We start from the raw sequence: 26,612 nt of genomic DNA on the forward strand, positions 1-26,612 counted from the left end.
TGAGTGGACAGACACACGACCAGCACAATATAACACGGATCCGTGTGAAGGTACCACGGTGGCAGGGAAAGCGGGAAGGCAGCATGTTATCTGATCAGTCATAGATTGGGAAATGTTGATGTACAAAGGGAACTGGGTGTCCAAGTGTCAGTGACGGAAAGAAAACATGCAGGCTAAACAACAGTTAAAGTAAATGGTGTTCAGAAAGGTAGCCCGCCCTGACAATGAAGAATAAACCATTTTACATAATGTTTGTAAAGAAGTTCAACTCAGAGACATCTGCAGACAACTTTAATTATGTTGTTACTTCCAAGGGTTTCACGACTGTGTGCGGCAGCTCCCTCTCTCGCGGGTGCAGGGAAAGATTCCTCCATTGGCTGTATGCCGCTTTGGGATGGGTGAGTTTGTGAAAATTGAGCTATTCTCGTCTCCAGTCTCACAGTGTCGCCTGTCCCTTCCAACTCCACCTTGAACTACAATTCCCAGTGCCTTCCTGTGGGGACCAATGATCAGATGCTCAACACGCAATTCCTGTGCTGCCTTTCAGGGAGTGTCTGTCTGCATGTGTTTCTGAGTTCCCTGACCTTGTCTTGAAGTGGAACAGCCTCTGGCACCGAGGGCAGCTCCCTCTGGATTATTTGTGCCTGCCTCTCCCCTTGCTGTGCTGTGTTTGCAGTCCTCCCTGGCTGAATCTGTGTGAGGGTATCTGCTTCTGTCCATGAGTGTGCTTCCTCCCGTCTGTAAGTGTACTTTGTGTGTGCATTCACCTACCCCTGTGTGTGTGTATCTTTCACTGAGTGCAACTACTTCTGTATTAGAATAAACCATCACGTCGTAAGCCTGATTCTGGCTGATATCGTGCTTGCCTCTTTTTATGATTGTTACCACCTGTCTGTCAGTGTGACTGTCTCTGTCAGTACGTCAGTCTCTATATGTGGGTCAACTGCCTCTCACAGTGTTGTTGCACAGTGTATGAAGGTCCCTGACTCTACCTGCCAGTGTGCCTGTCTGTATGTATGTGTTCCGGCCTTTCACAGTGGGTGCACTGCAGTTGTGTGTGAGTTTCCCTGCATGTCCTCCCTGTCTGACCATGCTGATGGAGTGACAGTCGCTGACAGTGAGTGCACCTACCTCTGAAAATGTTTGTGCCTGCATCTCTCTCTCTCCATGCACCTACCTGTGCTTGTTGTCTGTGTGAGTGTGGACTTGCCTCTGTTCCTGTGCATGACTGTCTGGTCTTTGAGTGTACCTGTCCCTCTCTCCATCTGTTCCTGCATCTCTCTCTCTTTCACACATTCTCTCTCTTTCATTCTCTTGCTCTTGCACATCTGTCTATTTACGTCCCACTTCACTGATGACACCTGCTCCTGCCTGTGAGTGTTTCTATTCTCTGGTTATGTCCAACTCTTTTAGACCATGTACCTGCCTCTGTCTCCATGTGTGTGCCTTTCTGTCAGTGTGTAATTTGCCCTGTTAGTGTGTGTAACAGGCACACTATTTGTGAATGCCTGCACCTGGCTGTGAGTGTGCAAGCCTCTCTCTTCCCTCTGCCTGTGTGTGTGGTTCCAGGTCAGTCTCTCGATGGGTGCTACCCTGCCGTAAAATGTGAGTGCAACTGACTCTGTCCATTCAGTTGCCTCTCTCAGGTTATCAGTGCACATGCACTGAGTGTGTCCATGTGCATATGTGTGTTATTTGGAAGTGAAACCAGCACTGCCTGTGAGTGGACCTGGCTCTCTCTGTGTGGTCCTGCCATTGCTTCTCTTTCTCTCTGTCACTCTGCCCAGCTCTCTGTTTCCCCACTGTAACTGTGTGCTCACCAGCTTGACAGTGTGCCTGTCCCTTTTTCTATTCACCCATAACCAGGTACCTGAATATGCAGAGAATGGAGGGATATGGACCATGTGCAAGCAGATGAGATAAGTTTAATTTGGCATTGTGTCTGGCACAGACATGGTGGGCTGAAGGGCCTGTTCCTGTGCTGTACTGTTCTATGTTCTATGTAACCCTCTGTATACTTGTGCACCAGTCTCTGTATATTTGTGGACCTGACCCTACCTGTGAGTGCTCTTGCCTTTGTCTCTGAGCATACTGTGCCTATCTGCTCATGTGTCTGTCTCTCTGCAGTTGCTCCTGCCTCTGAGCAACTGCATCTCCTGTTGTCTCCGAGTGTTCCTGCCTCCAGCCCTCAGTGGTCTTGTCTCCTGCCTGCGAGTGTTCCTGCCTCCCGCCCTGTGTGTTCTTGTCCCCTATCTGTGCATGTTCCTGCCTCCTGCATCTGACAACCCAGCTCTTTTATTTTCTTGAGCATAAAACAACCTTCCCCTCGTCACCAACACCATCAACTTTCATGCCATCTGTGAACTGAATCATTCCTGCCAGGTTGAACTCCAGGTCATAACTGCCTGTCACAGGCATCAAGGGCCCAGCACAGATTCCCCTGTGAAACATGGACCACACACTTCCACACATGACATGACCCTCACCCTCACCTTCTGCCAACATTCACCAGGTCTGCTTTTCAAGAAAATTGACAAATTACCATGGATTCCATGACCCCTCCTCAACTTGTAAACCACTCTCCCATGTAAAACCTCATCCACGGCCTCAACCAATTACTTGCCAAGTAGAGGAAACACATTATCCTTGTCAACACAGCTGATTAACTCTTCAAAAATTAAACAAATTGGTTGGACTGGGTTTTACCTGATCAAAACCATGCAGACTATCCCTGAGCATTACTGTCTGTGCAGATGAAGATTCAGCCTGTCCATCAAACGTTTTCCAATTCCTTTCCGACCACTGATGTAACACTCAGCAGCCTGCGATGACCTCGTTTATTCTTGCTGCCCTTCTTGAATAAAACCACCACATTTGATGTCCCACAGTCATTTGGCACTTTTTCAGAGACGATTTGAGCATTTCTGTCAGACCCTGGCAATCCCCTCCCATGCATCTCACAGCAGCCTGGGATCCAGCTCATCAATCCTGGGATATTTATTCACCTTTAATCCCTCTGGAACATCTAACACCTCCACCTGTGTGGCAGTACTTTGTGCTTGAATTCCACTTTCCCCTTCCCTGGATTCACCAACCACAACATCCTTCACCTCAGTGAATACAGCTGAGAAGTGTTCAATGAAGTGATCACCTGCCTCTGTCCAGCCATGTCCCTGCTTCTTTCACCAGTTTTACCTGTATTTCTCAATGGAATTTCCTGCATCTGTCTGTGTTTGTTCCTATTTCTGTCTGTCTTTCTGCATCCCTGCCTCCGTGGGTCTCCCTGCCTTTCTTTCCCCATGTGTTTGCCTGTCTCCATATGTGTGTGCGTGTTCCACTGCCTGTGTGTGGACATGCCTCAGTCAATGGCTGTACCAGCCTCAATATGTTTGCCAGCTTGTGGGTGAAAATGTTTCTTTGTTTGAAGGTGTGCCTTCATTTTCTTCTGGGTGTAGCTGGGTCTGTGATTTGATGTGTGCACCTGTGTCTGTCACTGTGTGTGTGTGTGTGTGTGTGTGTGTATACCTGTGTCTGCGTTTTTGTACATGTGCGCATCTGTGTCTGTGATTGTGTACGTGTGCACATTGGTCTCTGATTGTGACCATGTGCACCTGTGTCTGTAATTGTGCGTGTGTACCTGTGTCTGTGATTGTGTATGTGTGTACCTGTGTCTGTGATTGTGTGTGCACCTGTGTCTGTGTGTGTACCCATGTATGTGATTGTGTGTGTGTACCTGTGTCTGTGATTGTGTGTGTGTGTGCACCTGTGTCTGTGATTGTGTGTGTGTGTGTGTACCCATGTCTGTAATTGTGTGTGTACCTGTGTCTGTGATTGTGTATGTCAGTACCCATGTCTGTGATTGTGTGTGTCTACGCACCTGTGTCTGTGATTGTATGTGTGTGCACATTAGTCTCTGATTGTGTACATGTGATTGTGTGTGTGCGCGTGCGCATGTGTGCAACTGTGTTTCAATGTGTTGTGTTTCTGCCTCTCACCCTCCCGCTACACTGGCCTCTCTGTGTTTTCCTGCTCTCGCTGTCTGTGAACTGACTGAAGGGTGTGGATACCTCTCTGAATGCAATACCTGCCCGTGTGTGTTTGTGAGCCTTTTCCCATCTGTGCATTGACTAGTTTCTATATTTGATTGTTCCGAACAGTGTCAGTGAGTGTGAAGCCTCTATCTTGTGCTGTGCCTGTTGAGGTGAATATTACTGACTGCCTTTGACTGTCCCTACCTCTGCCTGCCCTTGTCAGTGAGTGTCCCAGCCCCTGTCAGTGAGTGTCCCAGTCTCCGTCTGTGAATGTCCCTGCCTCTGTCAGTGAGTGTCCCTGCCCCTGTCAGTGAGTGTCCCTGCCCCCTCAGTGAATGTCCCTGTCAGTGAGTGTCCCTGCCTCTGTCAGTGAGTGTTCCTGCCCTTGTCAGTGTGTCCCTGCCCCCTCAGTGAATGCCCCTGTCAGTGAGTGACCCTGCCCCTGTCAGTGAGTGTCTCTACCTCTCTGAGTGTCCCAGCCTCTCTCACTGAGTGTCCCAGCCTTTCTCACTGAGTGCCCCTGCCTCTGTATCTGTGTGTCCCTGTCTCTGCCATTCAGTATTCCTGCACCTCTCCTATGGTGTCTCCGTCTGTGTGTGGAGCACTGCCTGCCTCTGACGGTGTCTGCATCTGCAGCTGCCTGAATATTACTGAATGTTTCTCTGAGACGGCGTGACCTTGCCTTTAAATTCTCCACCTCTGCAACTGAAAGTGCCAGTTTCTGAATTTATTTGTGACTGCCATGGTTTGCAATTATGTCTGTCCATCTGTGTGTAAGTGCACCCGCCTCTGTCTGTGGGGTGCTTCCCCTGCACCTGACTCTGTTTATACTTGTCCCTCAAATTGTGTTTGCCCGTGTCTGCCTGCCTTTCTCTCTCTCCCTTTCTCGTGTCTGCCTGTGCATGATTTTCTCTATCAGTGAGTGCCCCTGCCTCTGTCCGTGAGTGCACCTGATGTGTCAGTCAGTGTCCCTGACTCTGTCAGTGAGTCTCCCTGCCTCTCACTTGTGGTGTGCCTGTCAATGTCTGGAGTTCTGCCTGCCTCTGACTGTGTCTGATTCTGCAGCTGCCTGAATATTCCTGAATGTTTTTCAGTGCGTGTGACCCTGCCTTCAAGTGCTCCACCTCTGACACTGAGAATGCCGGCCTCTGAACTTGTTTCTGCCTGCATGGTTTGTAATTATGTATGTCCATCTGTGTGTGAATGCCCCTGCCTCTGTCTGTGGGGTGCTTCCTCTGACCCTGACTTTGTGTATATTTGTCCAAGAAGTTGTGTGTGCCTGTGTCTGCCTACCTGACTTTCTCGCACCCTCTCTCGTGGTTGCCTGTGCATGATTTTCTCTGTCTGTGTGTGTCCCCGCATCTGCGTGTGCCGCCTTTGTCACAATGTGTTTCTCTCTCTCCGTCTCTAGGCTCTTCTCCCCTCTATATGTCACTGTCTATCAGTTACGAACGACACACATCCCATTTCCCGCACTCTCCCTGCAGTTTTCTCTTTCAGATGTTCAAAGTCGTTCTCAGTGTCAAAGTTGGGTTCATTGTTACAGGCCGGAATACATGTCTGTGTCAGAGCTTCTGTCTAAAACCTCACTTGCAGCAGCATCACAGGCACATTTGAAAGAAAGTGTCATCAACACCGAACTCATTGCTGCAGGAGCACCTGCTTCTCTGTGACCTTGCTCCCGTCTAATCATGTATCTGACCGTCCCTTTGTGTTTGCCTGGATCTGCCTGCCCCTCTCTCTCCTGTGCCCACCTGTGCAGGTTTGCCTCTGTCTGTGCATGAACCTGCCCTGTCATCAAACACCTCCTCGTTAATGGTAATTTGACCGAGAACTCCTCCGCGCCTTCCGTGAACAGTTCAGCTACATTGTCCTTCTCAGCAGTGAATGCAGGTGAGAAGTACTCAGTGAAGCCGCCACCTACATCTGCCTGTGTGGGTGCGGGCCTCGCCCTCTCAGTGTGTGTCCGCCTCTGCGATCCGCTCCACCCCATCCGCTGTCTCCCTGTTCATTCGCCGCTTTGTGCGCCGCTCCAGCACACGTGGGAATCCCGCTGCCGCGTTTTCCTGCAGCAAGCGGCCGACTCAGTGCGCATGTCCCATCAGCCGGCAGGCCAGGGGCGGGGTTTGATCCTGACGTCACATGACAGACAGTTGCCCCGGGAGACGGCCGTTGAGTAGCCCGAATTCGCCGATCGAGAGCCGTAACGGCGGCGCTCGGGGGTTGGGACCGGGAGGGAGGACCCCGGGGAGGCGGGGACGGGGGGGGGGGTGGAGGGAGGACCCCGGGGAGGCGGGGACGGGGGGGGGGGTGGAGGGAGGACCCCGGGGAGGCGGGGACGGGGGGGGGGGGGTGGAGGGAGGACCCCGGGGAGGCGGGGACGGGGGGGGGGGGGTGGGGGGAGGACCCCGGGGAGGCGGGGACGGGGGGGGGGGTGGGGGGAGGACCCCGGGGAGGCGGGGACGGGGGGGGGTGGGGGAAGGACCCCGGGGAGGCGGGGACGGGGGGGGGGGGTGGGGGAAGGACCCCGGGGAGGCGGGGGACGGGAGGGAGGACCCCGGGGAGGCGGGGGACCGGAGGGGGGGAGGACCCCGGGGAGGCGGGGGACGGGAGGGGGGAGGACCCCGGGGCGGGGCGGCGGGGACGGGAGGGAGGACCCCGGGGCTGCTGCTCCCCGCGCTCCGAGGCGCCGCTTCGCTCCCCGCGGGTTGGGGGCGGCTCACACTGGAGACCGCACACCGCCGATCCTTCCGCTCCGGGGACGACTGGTGCGCAGGCGCAGTGTTCGGCTGCTGTTGCACTCTGGGAATTGTAGTTCACAATGGTGGAAGCGACGGGCAGAGACTGAGAGCTTGGAGACAGGGACCGCCGAGGGTGAGCCGCCTCCCGTCGGCAGCTCACGGTGAGCCGCCTCCCGTCCACCAACGACTCTTTAAATCACGGTCTTTAAATCGGGTTGTCCGAATCTCCCAAAAACTCACGTTCCCCTGAAAGAATTTCTTCATTGAGGATTGGAAACCTTCAGCACTTCAGCTCCGCAATCTGTTCCATGAGCTGCGAGAACTTCTGGCTCAGACACTCCGGGTGCTCTGAGATGTGGAGGTGGTGAAAACGGAGATAACGTGTAGTTTAGTTTTCCAGCATCTGCCATTGTATAAACAATATATTTTCTCTCTACTTTATTTGCACTGACACTCGGAGCTTTGGTTCACAGGGTGGCGGCTGTTTACCTTTCACAGGCCCGGCTTCCAGAACTTCAGCCGCTGGCATCTTGTGCTTAAACTGACTCCCACGTCCCGCTGACAATATTCCGTGTGTGTGTCGCTGCTCTGATCGGCTCCTTCATGGCGCCGTCAGCACCAAGGACGGATTCGGTGGTGTGACTGTAAACATGTTGGTCTGACGGTCACTGTCCGACACCGGTAGAAACACGTTAGGACCTTTCCCCGGCTTCTGCTTCCTCCCAGAACAGACCGGCTTCACTGACCTCCCTCCCTCTGTTTTATTGTCAACGTCCTACCGATTCCATTTCCTATGTACATGGTGACTGAGGTCGGCGTGGTTTCTGTAGTGTAGCGGTTATCACGTTCGCCTCACACGCGAAAGGTCCCCAGTTCGATCCTGGGCAGGAACATGATTTTGGATCCTGCTCCAGGTTGCAAGGCGAGTGCGTCTTCTTGCCGCTCCCAGTCGCCTTGAAAACAGCGGCTAGGATATTTTGCTCTGAAGTCAGGAACACCTTATTCCTTAAATTCTGCATTTCTGCTGTGAAACCACATTACCTCCGTCATGTTTGCGCGCTCTCTCTCTCTCTCTCTCACACACACACACCATGTCCCCTGTGAACTCCTTCACTCCTGGTCTGTTTGTCCCCCGCTACATCTTTTATTCTCTCACCTTCTGAAGGAAACAGTTCTTCAGGACTGAAGGAAGGAGAAATATCTCGATTAGGATGAATTCTCCCAGGCGACAGCTGTGAAGACTCGGTCAATGGCTGCGTTTAATACCGAGATGAGATTGTTCGAATTCTGAAAACTGAAGGAATCAGGGAACAAGAGAAAAGACAGGAAATTGTCTTGAAATCGACCAAACAAAATGTTGTTGAATGGAGAAGGGAGCTCGAAGGGCCGAACGGCCTGATCGCCCTCCAGTTGATTCTGTTTTTCGTCACCTTCCAGTCTTTCTCTCACAGGCAAAGTCCCGTCTCTCCATCTACCTTCACCCCCCCCCCCCTTTCTTTCTCGCTCTCTCGCTCTCTCGCTTCCTGTCGTTCTACCATAGAACAGTAAGGCAGAGTACAGGCCCTTCGGCCCACCATGTTGTGTCCCGCACACTCTTTTCTGCTCCGCTTCCCTCTCTGTCTCTTACTCTCAGGTGTTCGGAGCGGCACCGGCATTGACCCGTTCAGTAAGGAATGCCAGCGGCACGGTGCTCCCAGGCACGGCTGCTGCGGGGACCGGCAGCTCTCCGCCGGCAGTGGCTGCATCAGAGAGCGGGGATCCTGCGCTGTCGCTGAGGCAGTCCGGCGGGTTCTGCCTCTTGCAGTCCGCGGGCCCGGGCGGCGATCCGTGTTGTTTTCTTGATGATAAATACACCGAGAGCCCGTTTACATTCCTGCGCCTGTTGCTCTGTCGGGAAGGTTCAGCTCGAAATGGACCGACTGGTTCCATGTGGATTACTGTGTGGGGTGTGTCCAGGGGAAATCTGGTGGTGACAGGAAACGCAATCCCTGGGAGAAGCGGTGGGTGAAATTCAACAAAACGACAAGGCTGCATCCACAGGAACTGCTGAAGGTGTAATATATAAACCACGGTTTGCCGTGACTCGGATTCGAACCGAGGTTGCTGCGGCCACAACGCAAAGTACGAAGAACCATAACTACCAGACGGTCAGGACCTCACACTTACCCTGTGCGCTTCCTGCACTGTCAAACCCTCTGATCCCGGTGTGAACCACCTACTGATGTCCTAACATTACACCAACATATCTCTCTCCCTCCCCCTCCCCCCACTATCGATCCCCTCTCCCGGATGCAGGTTCCTGCCTTGTGTATGTGTCGCTTTGAGATCTGTGAGCTGGTGAAAACAGGCATTCTTGCCTCCGTCTCTCAGAATCTGCCTGTCCTTCCAATCTCCTCCCTGGACTACACTTCCCAGGGTGCATCGCTGGTCAGTGGACGCGCAAATCTGCAGACGGGAGCGCGCAGGTTGCAATGAGCGGTCGTTGGATACACAGTTCCTCTGCTGCCTTTCGGTGTGTGTTCCTGCCTCTGTTGTGAGTGCAGCTGCCTCTGCCGGCCTGTGTGAAGCCTCTGGATGTGTGTGAGACGGCCCCTGACGTGAGTGTGCCCGCCTCGATCTGTGTGTGAGAGACGGCCTTTGTCTTTCAGTGGACCTGCCTCATTCCGTGAGAGTTCCTGTCTCCGGCTGAGAGTGACCAAACCCTGCCTGTGGTTCCTGCCTTTGTTTGTCTCACTCCGCTGTGGCGCCTTTTTATTAAATTTCACGTCAGCTTAATCGTAATGTTCTTCAACTTAAACCTTTGCCATTCGTGTCCAAGATGCATGCCAGCCCCCGCGCTGCCCGGAAGGACTCCGGTCTCTGTGTGTTTCCGGCCTCTGCCTGTGAGTCTGCCTGTGTTTACCTGACCCTGTATCCGTGCGTGTCTGCACTGCTGGTGAGTGGACTTGATTCATTCTTTGAGAGCGCCTGGCTCAAAACGTTTTCCAGCTTGTCGGTGAGTCCGCTCCCTTTTGTAATGTGTGTTCCTGCCCCTGACACACTTGTCTCTGTCTGCGAGTCTCCTTGTCCCATCTATTGTATGTGATGCTCTCTCTCTCTCGTCAGTCTACCTGTCTCTCCCGTGTACCCTGCTCCGTGTGTCTGATTACCACAGTGCATGAATCCGCATCAGTTTGTTTGTGATCCTGCTTCGTTTGTGAGTGCTCCCGTCTCTGTCTTTGCTGGTCTGTGACTGAGACTGTATACTTGTATGTGTTGGTCCACCTCGTTCTGATTGTCTGCCGACCCCAGTCGTTGTGTATGTGTGCCTTCTGGTGTGTGTGTGTGCTTTTCCCTGCCTGTGCACCAGTCACCCTCTTTGTGAATTCCTTCACCTGACTTAGTGTGCAGGACTGAGTGACTATGTGGACAAGCCATTGACTCTCTCCCTCCTCTCTCTGCCTGTGTGTGTGGATCTGTGTTAGTCTCTGAATGTGTGAACCTGCTTTTTAAATGCACCCGGCCTTGTCCACCTGTGCCCGACTCAGTCTTTAAGATGATGATGAGATCTTTATTAGTCACATGTACATCCAAACACACAGTGAAATGCATCTTTTGTATAGAGTGTTCTGGAGGCAGCCCGCAAGTGTCGCCACGCTTCCAGCACCAACATAGCATGCCCACAACTTCCTAACCCGTATGTCTTTGGAATGTGGGAGGAAACTGGAGCACCCGGAGGAAACCCACGCAGACACGGGGAGAACGTACAAACTCCTTACAGACAGTGTACGGAATTGAACCCAGGTCACTGGCGCTGTAAAGAGTTCCGCTAACTGCTACACGAACATACCTGTCCACTACCATTCCTGTCCAAGTATACCTGCCACTGTTCGTGTGTGTGTGTCTGTCTGTCCATGTCATTTGCATGTGTACCTGGTGCTGTCTGTGGGTTCCTCACTCCGTCTCTTGAGTGACCCTGCCTCTGTGTGAGTGTCTCCACCTCTGTCTGTGAGTGTCCCCCCCCCCCCCACCGTCAGTCAGTGAGTGTCCCTGCCTCTGTCAGTGAGTGTCCCTGGCACTGTCTTGGAGCATCCCTGCCTCTCTCTATGAGTGTGTGTACCTCTCTATCTGTGTGCCCCTAACGCTGCTTCCCTTCCGCTGCCATTATGCAGACATCCATCTTCCACAAGTACATGTGTGCACAGGAGGGAAACTTACCTGCAGCAGTGTCACAGGTGCACAGCCTGTCACATTGTGTGTTCACCACAACATTGTCAGTGAGAGCCCCCGCCTCTATCAGTGAGTGTCCTTGCACCCCTCCTATGATGTCTCTATCTCTGTGTGGAGCACTGCCTGCCCCTGACAGTGTCTGCATCTGCAGCTGCCTGAATATTCCTGAATGTTTCTCTGAGACGGCATGACCCTGCCTTTAAATTCTCCACCTCTGCAACTGAGAGTGCCAGTTTCTGAATTTATTTGTGACTGCCATGGTTTGCAATTATGTCTGTGTATCTGAGTGTGAGTGCACCTGCCTCTGTCTGTGGGGTGCTTCCTCTGACCCTGACTTTGTGTATATTTGTCCAAGAAGTTGTGTGCCTGTGTCTGCCTACCTGACTTTCTCGCACCCTCTCTCGTGGTTGCCTGTGCATGATTTTCTCTGTCTGTGTGTGTCCCCGCATCTGCGTGTGCCGCCCTTGTCACAATGTTTTTCTCTCTTTCCGTCTCTAGGCTCTTCTCCCCTCTGTATGTCACTGTCCATCAATTACGAACGACACACATCCCATTTCCCGCACTCTCCCTGCACCTTCTTTGGCAGATGTTCAAAGTCGTTCTCAGTGTCAAAGTTGGGTTCATTGTTACAGGCCGGAATACATGTCTGTGTCAGAGCTTCTGTCTAAAACCTCACTTTTGCAGCAGCATCACAGGCACATTTAAGCAGCATACACAAGAAAGTGTCATCAGCACTGAACTCATTGCTGCAGGAGCACCTGCTTCTCTGTCTGTGACCTTGCTCCTGTCTAATCATGTATCTGACTGTCCCTTTGTGTTTGCCCGTATCTGCCTGCCCCTCTCTCTCCTGTGCCCACCTGTGCATGAACCTGCCGTGTCATCAAACACCTCCTCCCTTTAATAGTAATTTGACTGAGAGAGTGTCCCTGCCTCTGTCAGAGAGTGTCCCTGCCTCTGTCTGTGAGTGTACCTGCCTCTGTCTGTGTGCATTTCTGGCTCTGTGTGTTATTGTGTCTTGTTTCCAGGCAGCTGATAATAGATCTTTCCAGTGATTGTGTCCTGCTGGTTCTCAACTCCTCTGCCCCGATGCCATTTTCCAGTGCTTAACTGATTGCCTCTCTGCCAGATGTTTCAGGCCCTGATCTCATTACTTCTACAATAACGTGGGACTACCTGCCTCCAACAACTGCTCGGGCTGTGCTTGGCAGATCGCGAACACTTTCAGGGTGAAAATATGTTTCCTCCGCAGGTTCCTCGACACCTCCGCCCCTGATCTTAATCAACTGACAGCTTGTTTTATACACTTCTCTGAGTGTGTGCGTGTTTGTGTGTATTTGTGCGCGCGTGTGTGTGCGTATGCCTGTATATTTGTGTGTGTGAATTCCTGTCTGTCGCTCTCTCTCCCTGTTTATCTCTCTCCACTGTTTTACTCTCTCCCCATTTCTCCATCTCTCCCCCCTCTCTCTCTCTTTCCCTCTCTTCCACTTTCTGACCCTCTGTCTGTCCCGTGTACCTGCCTGCATGTGTCTGATTACCACTGTGCATGAACCTGTATCTGTCTGTTTGTGTTCCTGACTCTATTTGTGAGTGCTTCTGTCTCTGTCCGTGAGTGTACCTGCCTGAACTGTATGTATTTCTGGCTCAGTGTGTTATTGAATCATCATCCCAGAAAGCTGACAATGGGCCTTTCCTGCTGTATCTTTCTGGTTACCAGCTGTTCTACACTGATGCCAGTTTCCAGCTCTTCACTCATTGCCTTCTATGCCAGATTTTTCAATTCTTATTTAATTACTTCCACAATGCTGTGTGAACACCTGCCTCCCCCACCCCCTCAGGCTCTGCTTGGCAGATTTCAAACACTGTCCGGGTGAAAAATGTGTCCTTCTCAGGTTCCCTCCACACTGCTCCCTGCCCCTGTCTGCGGGTGACCCTGCCCCTGTCTGCGGGTGACCCTGCCCCTGTCTGCGGGTGACCCTGCCCCTGTCGGTGAGAGTCTCTGCCTCTCTCTGTGAGTGTGTGTACCTCTCTATCTGTGTGCTCCTGACTTTGCTTCCCTTCCACTGCCATTGTGCAGACATCCATCTTCCACAAGTACATGTGTGCACAGGAGGGAAACTTACCTGCAGCAGTGTCACAGGTGCACAACCTGTCACATTGTGTGTTCACCAACATAATTGCTAGTGAGAGTCCCTGCCCCTGTCGGTGCGTGTCCCTGCCCCTGTCAGTGGATGTCCCTGCCTTGCCTGTGTGCATTTCTGGCTCTGTGTGTTGTGTCTTGGTTCCAGGCGGCTAATAATAGATCTATCTAGTCATTGTGTCCTGCTGGTTATCAACTATTCTGCCCCGATGCCATTTTCCAGTGCTAAACGGATTGCCTCTCTGCCAGATGTTTCAGGCCCTGATCTCATTACTTCTACAATGACGTGTGACTACCTGCCTCCAACAACTCCTCGGGCTGTGCTTGGCAGATCCCAAACACTGTTAGGGTGAAAATATGTTTCCCTCTCAGGTTCCCTCGACACCACCGCCCCTGATCTTAATCAACTGACAGCTTGCTTTATACAATTCTGTGTGTGTGTGTGTGTGTGTGTGTGTGGGGTGGGGGGGGTGAATTCCTGTCTGTCGCTCTCTCTCCACTGTTTTTCTCTCTCTCCCCATTTCTCCATCTCTCCTTCTCTCTCTCTCTTTCCCTCTCTCTTTGTGACCCTCTGTCTGTCCCATGTACCTGCCTGCATGTGTCTGATTACCACTGTGCATGAATCTGTATCTGTCTGTTCGTGTTCCTGACTCTGTTTGTGAGTGCTTCTGTCTCTGTCCGTGAGTGTACCTGCCTCAACTGCATGTATTTCTGGCTCAGTGCAGAAAGCTGACAATGGGCCTTTCCTGCTGTATCCTTCTGGTTATCAGCTGTTCTACACTGATGCCAGTTTCCAGCTCTTCACTCATTGCCTTCTATGCCAGATGTTTCAGTTCTTATTGAACTACTTCCACAATGCTGTGTGAACACCTGCCTCCCCCACCCCCTCGGGCTCTGCTCAGCAGATTCCAAACACTGTCTGGGTGAAAACTGTGTCCTTCTCAGGTTCCCTCCACACTGCTACCTGCCCCTGTCTGCGGGTGCACTTGCTTCAGTCTGTGGATAATTCTGGTCTGCCTGGGGGTGCCATTGTTGAAACCTCAGCCAACAGATAAACAGAACATTCCACTCAGTCTGCCTTGCTCTCCTTCAGTGCTGATCGACACAATCCAATGTTTCACCACCTGACCCAGACCCTTCTCTGCCAGATGTTGCAGGTGCTCATCGGAATCCTCCTTCAGTGTCAGTGAGAGTGTGGTGAAGCTGGCAGTGTGGATATGGAAGTAGCGCTGAATTATCCCAGTGTACTGAAGAAAATCATTGACGAGGGCGGATACCTGCCAGAACAGGTATTTAACGTTGCAGAAACGGGTCTTTTTTGGAAACGGATGCCTGACAGGACATTCATTTCAGAAGAAGAGAAATCTGCACCAGGCTTTCAACCATCCAAAGATCGTCTGATGCTGCTTCTGGGAGGCAATGCTACCGGTGATTTTAAGTTAAAGCCCCTTCTAGTCTACAGCTCTGAGAATCCCAGAGCTCTCGAGGGTTATGCGAAACCTCACTTGCCAGTGATCTGGCGCTCACACAGGAAGGTCTGGATGACTGTGACTATTTTTCATGACTGGTTCACCAACTACTTCTGTCCTGCTGTGGAAAGGTACTGTGCCAAACGTGGCATTGCCAACAAAGCATTGCTCATTCTCGATAATTCACCAAACCACCCACTGAATTTAAACGATCTTTCCAAAACCGTGAGAGTTGAGTACTTGCCCAAGAAAACAGCAGCCTTATTTCAACCAATGCATCAAGGTGTCATGACAAATTTCAAGATGTTTTATTTACGAAGAACTTTGAAGCAACTGGTTGATGCAGCTGATGGAGAAGGGAAACCAACAGTTCGGGAATTTTGGAAACTCTTTAACATCATGAATGGCATCGAGAACATTGCCGAGTCCTGGGGTGAAGTAAAATTACCTGCAATGAATGGTGTTTGGCAAAACATATGGCCAGGGTGTATCAACGACTTCACAGACGTTCCAGCAGCAGAACCTGCAGAGAAAGTTATCAGAGACATTGTGGCACTAGCAAACGAGGCTGGGTTTGAAGACATTGTGGAGGAAGATGTGATTCAGCTGCTGGATTCACATGATGAAGATTTGTCCAATGAAGATCTCATGTTGTTGGAGCGAGAGCGAGCGTCAGAAGAGGTGGACGTTACAGAAACTCCAGCCACTCCGCTTCAGCTAACGACAAACCACCTGTCTGTGGCCTTATCACACATCGACCAGGTTGTGGATATCCTCAGTGCCAATGATCCAAGCCGAGAACGTAGTCTAAAGGTTGGACAATTACTGCATGATGCCATGGGCTGTTACAGGGAAATGTACAAGGAGAAGATGCGCCGGAAACAAACAGCTCTCAATGCTTCTCTCGTCTGCAAAACAGAGCCTTCCTCTCCCCCCATGTAACTCCGCTCCACCACGGTCACATCATGCAATGCTCCACAACATCCCTGGTGAGTACTTCGGGAATTTTCTGTATCAATTCTGTGTGGTGTTTCTGAATATTTTTGAAGTATCTCACCTAAATTTTATATGTGTCTAAACATGCAGGTACCGTCTGATATGTGCGTTATTATTGTTACTGTGCTGAGATTAAAACATCCCGTGGGAACTCATCTCCACTTATAACACGGGATTTAATGAGGGAAGGTTTCCTGTTGCGGGAAACTGCAATTCAGACGGTTATCTAGCAACGTAAACACTCCGTAACTCGGGGTGAGCTACAGCTTCCACGTACATTAGTGCGAGTGGCAGTGTGTCCAGGGGAAAGCTGGTGGTGACAGAGCAAATCAATCCCCTGAGAGAACTGGCAGCTGGAAATTTAGCAAAAGGAGGACCCTGAATTTTGGGGGCTGCTGAAAGTCATGTGTATAAACTGCGGCCTGCCGTGGCTTGGATTTGAACCAAAGCTGCTGCGGCCACAACACGGTACTGACCACAGTACGATAACTGCCAGACACTGGAGGTAAACGCTTATTGCTCTGTCAAAACCTGATACTGGTGTGACTCACCCACTGACACTGCAGTGTGACTGACCCACTCCTGCTCCAATATTGAAACAAAATTTCTCATTAAGAGTGTTTCCAGACTGTCCATGGAATCTCTGTCTCTCTGTCTCTCTGTCTCTCTGTCTCTCTGTCTCTCTGTCTCTCTGTCTCTCTGTCTCTCTGTCTCTCTGTCTCTCTGTCTCTCTGTCTCTCATGCAGGTAAAGGTTCATTCATTTGGTGTGTGTCGCTTTGACGTGTTTGAGCCTGGGAAAACAGACATTCCTGCCTCTGTCTCTCAGTATCTGCCTGTTTTGTCAATTGATTCCATGGACTACATTTACCAGTGTTCATCGTTCATCAGTGCGTGTGTCTGAGTATCTCAGCCTTTGTCTCTGCGTGTCCCTGGCTCTGCCCTTGTCTGTGAGGGTTCCTGCATGCATTTCTCTTCCTGGGTCCTGACTTTAAGTGGGCCACCCTCTGTCACTGAGTGCAGCTGCCTCTGAAATTGTGTGTGCCTTCCTCTCTCTACGACTGTGCGTGATTGTGTTTTCAGTTCTTGTTGGCTGTCTGTGTGTGAATGAAGATGTCTCTGTCTGGGAGTATGCCGCTACTCTCTGTTAATGTGCATATTCCTCTTTGTGTCTGCAGGCACCTGATTGTGAGTATCCCGGCCCAATCTCTCAAGTGCTCCTGTCACTGAGTGTAACTGCTTCTGTCATTGAATGAGCCTGGATCTGTCAGTGAGTGTGTCTGTCACTGGCTGTTACTGTGGCTGACACTGTCTTTGTGTCAGCCTCTGTCTCTGATTTTGTCTGCCTCTGTCCATGTGCCCCTGCCTCTGTCTGTCAGTGTGTTCTTGTCGTTGCCTCCCTATCACTCTCACACAGGAAATCTCTCTCTCGGAGCTGGGCCTTCCTGTCTCTGTCAGTGCGTGTTCCTGCCCCTGTTTGAGAGAGTTCCTGATGTGTCTGTGAGTGTTCTTGCCTCGGTCTGGGTATATTCCAACTGTCTGCGACAGTCTCTGCCTCTGTATGTGAGTGTGTCTGTCTCTCTGCCTGTGTGCCCTGCCACTACTTCTCATTCTCTGTCATTGGGCCTACCTCTCTGTTTCACTACTCTAGCTCTGTGCATGCCCACTTGAGAGTGTCCCTGTCACTTTCTTAATAAATTACCTTCAACTTTGTGTCTGAGTGGTTCCTGCCTTGGTCTGTGAGTGCCCCTGCCTCTGTCTGTGAGTATGCCTGTCTCATTTGTACGTTTTTCACTGGCTCTGGCCCTCACAGTGACCGTGTTCTGCAGGTTCTCAATTATTCTGCAGTGATGCCAGTTTCCAGTGCTTGACTCACTGCCTTCTGTGCTAGGTGTTTCAGTTACTGTTCTACTGACTTCAGTGATGTGGGAGTAGCTGCCTCCACCACCCCCTCACTCTGTGCTTGGCAGATTCCCAACACTGTCTGGTGGAAAGTGCATCCTCGCCAGAATCCCTCTCAACTTCCTACCCCTGACCTTAATCCAGAGGAAAATTCTTTCTGACACGTTTGCCAACGTGAAATGTCTGTTTGCTGTTTCTGCCCTCACAGTTTTGTTCATTGCTCTCAGACTTCCCTTCAGTCACCTCTCTCCAAGGACATACACCAGGCTATTCAGACTTTTCTCATTGCTGAATCACTCTATCGGACGGGGTGTCTGCCTCAATGCCTCTGTGTCTGTGGGTCTGCTGGTCTGTGTGTGTGTGTTCACCTGCCTGTGAGTTTACCAATCATCCTGTTTGTTTACGCATTCACCTGTCTTTGTGGGCAACCCTGGAAGTCTCTCTCTCTCTGTACTCTCTATCTGTCTATCTATCAATCTATCCCCACACTGAGCACATATCCCTGCTGGTGTGCGATCTCTGGAGCTCCACGGACCCACCATGTTACCTGAGTGCACCTGAGCTTGTCTGTGAATGTTTCTGTCTACCCTCTATGTATACGTCCACCTCTTCCTGACAGTGTGCCTCCCTCAGTATCTGCTTACATGTTCCTGCTGGTTGATGTGTGCTGCTCCCTGCCTGTGTGTGTGCCAGTCGCCCTGTTGCAAGTGCCGTCACTTGCCTGTGAGTGTCTAAGCCTGAGAGTGTGTCTTCTCTTTCCACCTCTTTGCACAGATCTGTGTCAATATCTGTATGAGTGTTGTCCATCCAGTGTGCCTGTCTCAGTATTTAAGTGTGTCTGTCACTGTCATGGTGTGTGTGTGTTTGTGAGTGTGGAGTATGTCTCATTTATATCAATACCCAGCACTGTCTGTGAGTGTCCTCACCCCGTTTCGAGTGTTCCTGCCCCTCTGTGAGTGTTCCTGCATTTGCCTATGTGTGTGTTCATCCCAGAGAGTGAGGAATCGTGTGTCCACCACCCCTGTCCCCGAGTGTCCCTCCTCTGTCCCCGAGTGTCCCTGCCCCCTGTCCCTAGTGAGTGTGCACATGTTTCTGAGTCCCCTAACCCCGTCTTTAAGTGAAACTGCTCTGACATTGAGTACAGCTGCATCTGAAATTTTTTCTTCCAATGTGCATTTGGATTTCCCTCTGGCTGTCTCTGTTTTGTGGCATCAGCCTCTGTGATTGTCATTGCTCCTGTCTGTGAGTGTACATCTACCTGCCTTTGTGTGTGTGTGTGTGCAGCTGCCTGTGAGTGTCACTGCCCCAGCTCCTGGATACTTTTCACTCAGTGTAACAGCTCAAAGACAGTGTGAGCATTTCTGTCAGAGCCCACAGACCCCTCCCCGCCTCCCACAGCAGGCTGGGATACATCTCAGCAAGCCTGCGAGGTTCAGGCTTCTGGGACCTTCATCGCTCTGGGACATCAATCACCTTCTCCTCTCGATGGTGATTCGTACCAGAGTTCCACTCATGCCTTTCCCAGATTCTCCAAATAAAATGTCCTTCTGCACAAGGAACGGAGATGAGAAGTAACCATTCAAGCGGCTACTTGCCGAGGTCTGTTAGTGTCCCTGCTTCTATCTGTGCATTCCTGCATTGCTTCTCTATGTTTCTGCATCTGTCCGTGTGTTTGTTCCTGTCTCTGTCTCTTTGCAGTCCTGCCTCGATGTCTGTAAGTGCTTGCCTCTGTCCATATTTGTCTGTCTCCATATTGCTGTGTGTTTTCCACTGCCGGTGAGAATGTTTCTTGTTTCTGATATCACAAGATCACAAGATAAGGGAGCAGAAGCAGGCCATTCGGCCCATCGAGTCTGCTCCAAGGAAAAGGGAAAAAGAAATGGGGTGGGAAAAAAGAGAGAGAAAAAAAAAAACTATTCTAATCCCATTTGCCAGCCTTATCCCCATATCCCTTGATACCCTGACTATTTAGATATCTGTCTATCTCCTCCTTGAATACCCCCACTGATCTGGCCTCCACTGCTGTGCGTGGCAAGGAGTTCCACAATTTCACCACCCTCTGGGTAAAGAAACTTCTCCTCATCTCTGTCTTGAAACTGTACCCTCTAATTCTAAGATTGTGCCCTCTGGTCCTGGACACGCCCACCAAGGGAAACAGCCTAGCCACATCTACTCTATCCTTACCTGTCAACATTTTAAATGTCGCTACGAGGTCCCCTCTCATCCTTCTGTACTCCAGCGAGTACAGTCCAAGAGCCGACAAACGCTCATCATACTTAAGCCCTTTCATTCCTGGAATCATTCTCGTAAATCTCCTCTGAACCCTCTCCAACGTCAGCACATCCTTCCTAAGATGCGGGGCCCAAAACTGCGCACAGTATTCCAAATGAGGCCTCACTAGCGCCCCGTAGAGCCTCATCAACACTTCCTTACTTTTATACACTATACCTCTCGAGATGAATGCCAACATAGCATTCGCTTTCTTAACCACCGATCCAACCTGGTGGTTAACTTTTAAGGTATCTTGTACGAGTACCCCCAAGTCCCTTTGTACTACCGCACTATCAATCTTCTCTCCTTCTAGATAATAATCTACCCGCTTATTTCTACTTCCAAAGTGTACAACTGCACATTTCTCAACATTGTATCTCATCTGCCATTTCCTTGCCCATTCTCCTAAACTGTCTAGGTCCCTCTGCATTCTTTCTATTTCCTCTATGCTCCCTACTCCTCCACTTATCTTGGTGTCATCCGCAAACTTAGCCACACAACCATTTATTCCATCATCCAAATCATTGATGTACAAGGTAAAAAGGAGAGGCCCCAACACCGACCCTTGCGGCACACCACTAGTAACCGGTAACCAACCAGAACGAGATCCTTTTATTTCCACCCTTTGCTTCCTGCCAACCAGCCAATTCTCCACCCATTTTGCTACCCTGCCCATAATTCCATGACCTCTCATCTTATTAATCAGTCTCTTGTGAGGCACCTTATCGAAGGCCTTTTGAAAGTCTAAATACACAACATCTACCGCCTCTCCCTTATCCACCCTACCTGTGATTTCTTCAAAAAACTCCAATAGGTTGGTCAGACAGGACCTCCCCTTCACAAAACCATGTTGACTAGGTCCTATCTTGCCTTGCGCCTCTAGGTATTCGGTAACCTCCTCCTTGAGGATAGACTCCAATAATTTTCCCACCACTGACGTCAGACTAATAGGTCTGTAATTGCCTTTGTGCTGCCTCCCACCTTTCTTATACAACGGAACTACATTCGCTACCCTCCAGTCCTCCGGAACCATGCCAGAATCTATCGATTCCTGAAAAATAATCGCCAACGCCTCCGCTATCTCCACAGCCACCTCCTTCAGAACCCGGGGATGCACCTCATCCGGTCCGGGAGACTTATCAGCCTTAAGCCCCTTTAGTTTTCCAAGCACCTTCTCCCTATTAATCTCAATTGAACTCAGCTCCAATTCGTGAGACTCCTGACTAACGGGCACATTGCTTATGTCCTCCACGGTGAAGACCGATGCAAAATATTCATTCAATTCCCTTGCCATCTCACTATCATCCATTATAATACCTCCTGCACCGTTATCAATTGGTCCTATGTCAACCCGTGTCTCTCTTTTATTCCTTATGTATTTAAAAAAAACTCTTAGAATCCTTCCGAATGTTGTCCGCCAGCTTCCTTTCGTAACTCATCTTTGCTTTCCTAATGACCTTCTTAGTTTCTCTCTGCAGATTTTTAAAATCATTCCAATCTTCTGTTTTCCCACTAATTTTTGCTACTTTGTACGCCGCCCCTTTTGCTTTTATTTTATCCTTTACCTCCCTCGTTATCCACATCTGTGCCTTTTTTCCATTCAAAACCTTCTTTTTTCTTGGAATATATCTGTCCTGCATTGTCCTTATTTCCTGTAGAAATTTCTTCCATTTTTCCTCTGCCGTCCCTTCAGCTAACTTACTCCTCCAATCAATTTGGGCCAACTCATCTCTCATACCTTTGTAATTTCCCTTATTCCACTGAATATCGATACACCAGTTATCAGCTTCTCCTTCTCAAACTTGAAACTAAACTCAATCATATTGTGATCACTTGTTCCCAGTGGTTCCTTTACCTTTAGTTCCCTAATCACCTCGGGTTCACTACACAGCACCCAATCCAAAACAGCCGATCCCCTGGTGGGCTCCTCAATAAGTTGCTCCAGAAAAACATCCCTTAGACATTTCACAAACTCACTCTCCTGAGTACTACCACCTTGCTGCATTTCCCAGTCCACCTTCATGTTAAAATCCCCCATAATTATCTTCACATTGTCACTCTGACACGCTTTTTCTATCTCAATCTGCAACTTATGGTCCACTTCCTGACTGCTGTTCGGGGGCCTATATATGACTGCTATTATTGTTCTTTTACCCTTGCTATTTCTCAGCTCCACCCATAAGGATTCCACCTCCTCTGACCAATGTCCTTCCTTTCTATTGATTTTATATCGCTACTAACCATCATGGCCACACCTCCCCCTCTGCCTACCCTCCTATCCTTCCTATATACTGTATACCCCTTGACATTCAGTTCCCAATCACATCCATCATGAAGCCACGACTCAGTGATTGCAACGATGTCATATTTATTAACCTGTAGTTGTGCCACTAGGTCATCTACTTTATTCCTGATGCTACGTGCATTTAAATATAGTATGTTTAGACTGGTATCTGCTATTGATTTTATTGTACCTCTATGATCAGCAGATATCCTGACTTTCTACCTGTCCATCCTTCTTACTATCTTCGCTACCTACTATCTTAGACATGTTCGTGTAGACCTCATCCCCTATCCTAACATTCGGTATCCGAACATCCTCATCCCCGACCCTAACATTCTGTATCCTAACATCCGGATTTGTTGTACTTCTATTATTCAGTAAATTATCCTGACTTATCACCTGCCTGTCATTCTTGCCATCCTCAATGGATTCGTTTCTATACACTTTCTCCCTCACCTTAGCATCTTGTAACCTAGCATCCTGGTTACCATCCCCCTGCCAGATCAGTTTAAACCCTCCCCTACAACTAAATTAAACATTCCCGCCAGGATATTGGACCCTTTGGAGTTTAGATGCAACCCATCCTTAGCAAATAGGTCTTGCCTCCCCCAAAAAAGGTCCCAGGTATCCAAGAATCTGAAGCCCTGCCCCTTGCACCAGTCACTCAGCCACGCATTTAACTGCCAGAGCTTTCTATTCTTCCTGTCATTGATACGCAACACGGGTAGTAGTCCTGAGATTACTACCCTTGAGGTCCTACTTTTCAACCTTCTCCCTAATGCCTTGTATTCCTCCTTCAGGACCTCTTCTCTTTTCCTACCTACATCATTGGTACCTACATGTACAAGATTTCTGGCTGCTCACCCTCCCCCCTCAGAATATTCTCGACACGGTCTGTGATATCCCGTACCCTGGCACCAGGGAGGCAACACACCATCCGAGACTCATTATCGCTATCGCAGAATCTCCTATCCGTACCCCTTACTATCGAATCCCCAATAACCACTGCATGTCTCTTCCTCTGCTGGACCACAGTATCAGACACGGTGCCAAGGTCCTGGCTGCTGAGGTCTTCCTCTATGAAGTCATCCTCTCCAACCGAATCTAAAATGAGATATCGGTTTTTGAGGGGGACTGCCACTGAGGTGCTGTCTACATAATCTTTATAACTCCTATCTATCTCCTGCTCGCTCTCCCTAACCAAACGAAGGTCATCCAGCTGCTGCTCCAGACTCTCAATCCGTTCCTTGAGGAGCCGCATCTCGGTGCACTTCGCGCAGATGTAGTTATCAGGGAGTCTGGTCGTCTCCCAGGGGCCCCACATCTGACACTCCAAACACAACACTAATCCCAGATGCATACTGCTGAATATCACTGAGCTCAACACTAAACTAAACTAAACTAAACTAATAACTCACCCCTCTCTATAATCTCGCCTCTTTCCCGCTCTCGCCGAAGCCCGTTGAGCCAAAGCCGAACCCACTCTGCTCCCTCACACTCAGCTGCCCGCTCCGACGCTGCCCGCTAGATATGCTCGTCTGCTTTTTAAATCGCCCGCGCGCTTCCGGGTGACGTCACGCGCCTGCGCAGTCACTCGCCACTGTCCCGAACGCTAGAAGGAGAAAAAAAAACCTCGTTATTTTCCGGCAATCTCCGCTCTCTCGTCGCTGGAAAGAAAACTTGAAGGCGAACCTTCGACTTTTTAAATCGCCCCGCGCGCTTCCGGGTGACGTCACGCGCCTGCGCAGTCACTCGCCGCTGTCCCGAACGCTAGAAGGAGAAAAAAAAAATTTTTTTTTTAGGTGGGAGGTGTTACGGACTCAGTGAAAGTCCCTTTAAGATAGAGAGTGTGTGTGTATGTGTGTGTGGGGCGTGCTTACGTCAATAGAAGATAAAGGACGTAATGACGTTGTTGAAGAAGTTCGAAGAAGAAGAAGGAGAGAGAGAGAGAAGGGAGAGAGACACCAGCCTGCTTGTTTTCTCTATCGATGGATGAGAAACAATAACTGTGTTTGCCACTGAAATCCATGTATGGAAGTTGGAAGTAATCCGGTGGAGTTCACTTTGTTGCTGACCTGTAGAAGGAAACAGGTAGTTGTGTGTGGACGACCACGGTTCGGTTGCTTTTCGGGGTGAGGAAGTCACTACCGAGTAAACACTGAAGTGTCGTTTGGGTTCCATCATGGAACAATTGGATTTCGTATGTACTCTCTCTATGTTTTTTCTACATCTACATCTTATCTTCAGACAACGGTGGTTGTTGAAGAAGCCCTTGCTCATGTTTCACCTTATGGCTTGCGGAACTGAACTTTAAGAACCATTCAGGAACTGGGAGTTTTGGACTTTGTCACACACACACACACGAAGAGTTTAGTTTTGGGGTTAACGTTCGAGGTTTAACATTTTTGAATTCTAACATACTAACATTTTACTTTATTTTACGTATTATCATAAGTAGTGATTAATAAAATAGTTTTTAACACTGAATCATGCTCAGTGTGTTTCTTTTGTTGCTGGTTTGTGACATATATTTTCCTGTGAATGTGGATGTGTGCACATACTTCTGCTCATTGCAGCCAAAAAGTTCTATTTTAACTTCATCAGTCCACAGGACTTGTTTCTGAAATGCATCAGGCTTGTTTAGATGTTCCTTTGCAAACTTCTGATTTTCTGGTGAGGACGCAGGAAAGTTTGGAGAAAAAAGGGTGCAGAACTTCATGAAAAGAACATCTCCCCAACTGTTAAGTCCGGGGGTGGATTAATCATGGTTTGGGCTTGTGTTGCAGCCAGTGGCACGGGGAACATTTCACTGGTAGAGGGAAGAATTAATTCAATTAAATACCAGCAAATTCTGGAAGCAAAGATCACACCGTCTGTGAAAAAAAAAGCTGAAGATGAAAAGAGGATGACTTCTACAACAGGATAATGATCCTAAACACACCTCAAAATCCACAATGGACTACATAAAGAGGCACAAGCTGAAGGTTTTGTAATGGCCCTCACAATCCCCCAACCTAAACATCATCGAAAATCTGTGGATGGACCTCAAAAGAGCAGTGCATGCAAGACGGCCCAAGAATCTCACAGAACTAGAAGCCTTTTGCAAGGAAGAATGGGTGAAAATTCCCCAAACAACAATTGAAAGACTCGTAGCTGGCTGCAGAAAGCATTTACAAGCTGTGATACTTGCCAATGGGGGTGTTACTAAGTACTGACAATGCAGGGTGCCCAAACTTTTGTTTCGGGACCTTTTCCTTTTTTTGTATTTTGAAACTGTAAAAGATGGAAATAAAAAAGAAATCTTGCTTAAAATATTAAAGAAATGTGTCATCTTTAAGTTTATGCCTTCTGGAAATCAGGTCATCTTTTACTCGCTCAGCCAGTCACAGTAACAGAAATTTTGACCAGGGGTGCCCAAACTTTTGCATGCCACTGTATTTCACTGTGTGTATGGATGTACATGTGATTAACAAAGATATCTTATATCTTATATTTAATATGCGTTTAGAAGTGTGTGTGTGTCTCCATTGATACGTGGGTTGTTAATATTTTGTGGAGAAACAAGGCACCCCTTTGGAACGCATCTTCACTTACAATGTGCGATTCAACGGGGGAAGGTTTCGTGCAGTGCCTCCCAGGTCCAGCTGCTGCGGGGAATGGCAGCTCTCCGCCGGCAGCGGCTGCATCAGACAACGGGAATCCTGCACTGTTCCTGAGAAAATCCGGATTGTTCTGCCTCTTGCACTCCGCGGGGTCGGGCGGCGACCCGTATTATTTTACTGATCATAAATACCTGGAGATGTCGTTTCCATTCTCGCATCTGCTGATCTGTCGAGAAGGTTCATCTCGAAATGCCCCGACTGGTTCCATGTTCATCAGTGCAGGTGGAGCAAGAGCTGGCAGGTGACTGGTGGATCCAGGTGAGGGGGTGAGCGGCAGATCCGGGAGGGAATGATGTCAGAAGCTGCGAGGTGACAGGTGGGAGTGACAGAGGGATGAAGACGATGGAACCTGATCGGAGAGGACGGTGGGGCATGGACTAAAGGGAGGGAGGTGGGAAGGGGAACCGGTGGGTGGGGTGTGTGGGTGATGGGCAGATGGAGAGGGAGAGGGTGGGGAAGGGGAAGGTATGGGGTGATGGGGGCCAGTTGGATGGAGAGGGGAGGGAATGAAGAAACATAGGAGAAAGAGGGAAGAGGGGGAGCGGAGTGAGAATTCCGGATGTGCCAGAGGAGGGCTCGCTGTCGGGAACGTTTCCTTTTATTTTACCCCAGTCAGTGGCCGAACGAACAGGAAGCCACAGGACGGGAAGAGGGGTTAAACATGGGGCCGGGGGGGTGCAGATGGAGAAGGCGGAGCTACAGTCATTGCAGGGGAGCGCGCAGGTTCAGCTGACCCGGAGGAAGAAGAACTCAGCCCGCTGCATGTTAGTCACCGGAGGCTTTATTCACCATCACTGTCAATACGTGGAAAACCTTCGTTGTGTTCCCATAGAACCAGAGAACAATACAGCACGATACAGGCCCTTTGGCCCACCATGTTGTGCCGACCTTTAAACCTCGCCTAAGACTATC

General features: G+C 49.9%; 1 protein-coding gene and 1 non-coding gene across 13 annotated transcripts; both read left to right on the forward strand.

Annotated features, from left to right (window-relative positions):
• Positions 1-358: 358 nt before the first annotated feature.
• Positions 359-25,267, forward strand: LOC127580467 (tigger transposable element-derived protein 1-like). Of its 12 annotated transcripts, none has more exons than XM_052033989.1 (3): positions 9,240-9,707; positions 14,267-15,576; positions 24,643-25,267. In XM_052033989.1, the coding sequence occupies exon 2, from the start codon at positions 14,336-14,338 to the stop codon at positions 15,527-15,529; it is 1,194 nt and encodes a 397-aa protein (XP_051889949.1). In that variant the 5' UTR covers positions 9,240-9,707; positions 14,267-14,335; the 3' UTR covers positions 15,530-15,576; positions 24,643-25,267. The 12 variants fall into 12 exon arrangements, with proteins under 12 accessions (XP_051889947.1, XP_051889940.1, XP_051889943.1 ...); XM_052033990.1 differs by having other exon boundaries at positions 24,650-25,267; XM_052033988.1 differs by having other exon boundaries at positions 24,825-25,267.
• Positions 7,593-7,665, forward strand: trnav-cac (transfer RNA valine (anticodon CAC)). The gene has a single exon. It is a non-coding gene; the product is annotated as a tRNA-Val (tRNA).
• Positions 25,268-26,612: the final 1,345 nt, after the last annotated feature.

The sequence above is a fragment of the Pristis pectinata genome, chromosome 19 (assembly GCF_009764475.1).
Source record: "Pristis pectinata isolate sPriPec2 chromosome 19, sPriPec2.1.pri, whole genome shotgun sequence".
Taxonomy (NCBI): domain Eukaryota; kingdom Metazoa; phylum Chordata; class Chondrichthyes; order Rhinopristiformes; family Pristidae; genus Pristis; species Pristis pectinata.

Coding starts and splice junctions, on each gene's coding strand:
- LOC127580467 (XM_052033987.1), top strand. CDS start 14,336: ATGGAAGTAGCGCTGAATTATCCCAGTGTACTGAAGAAAATCATTGAC.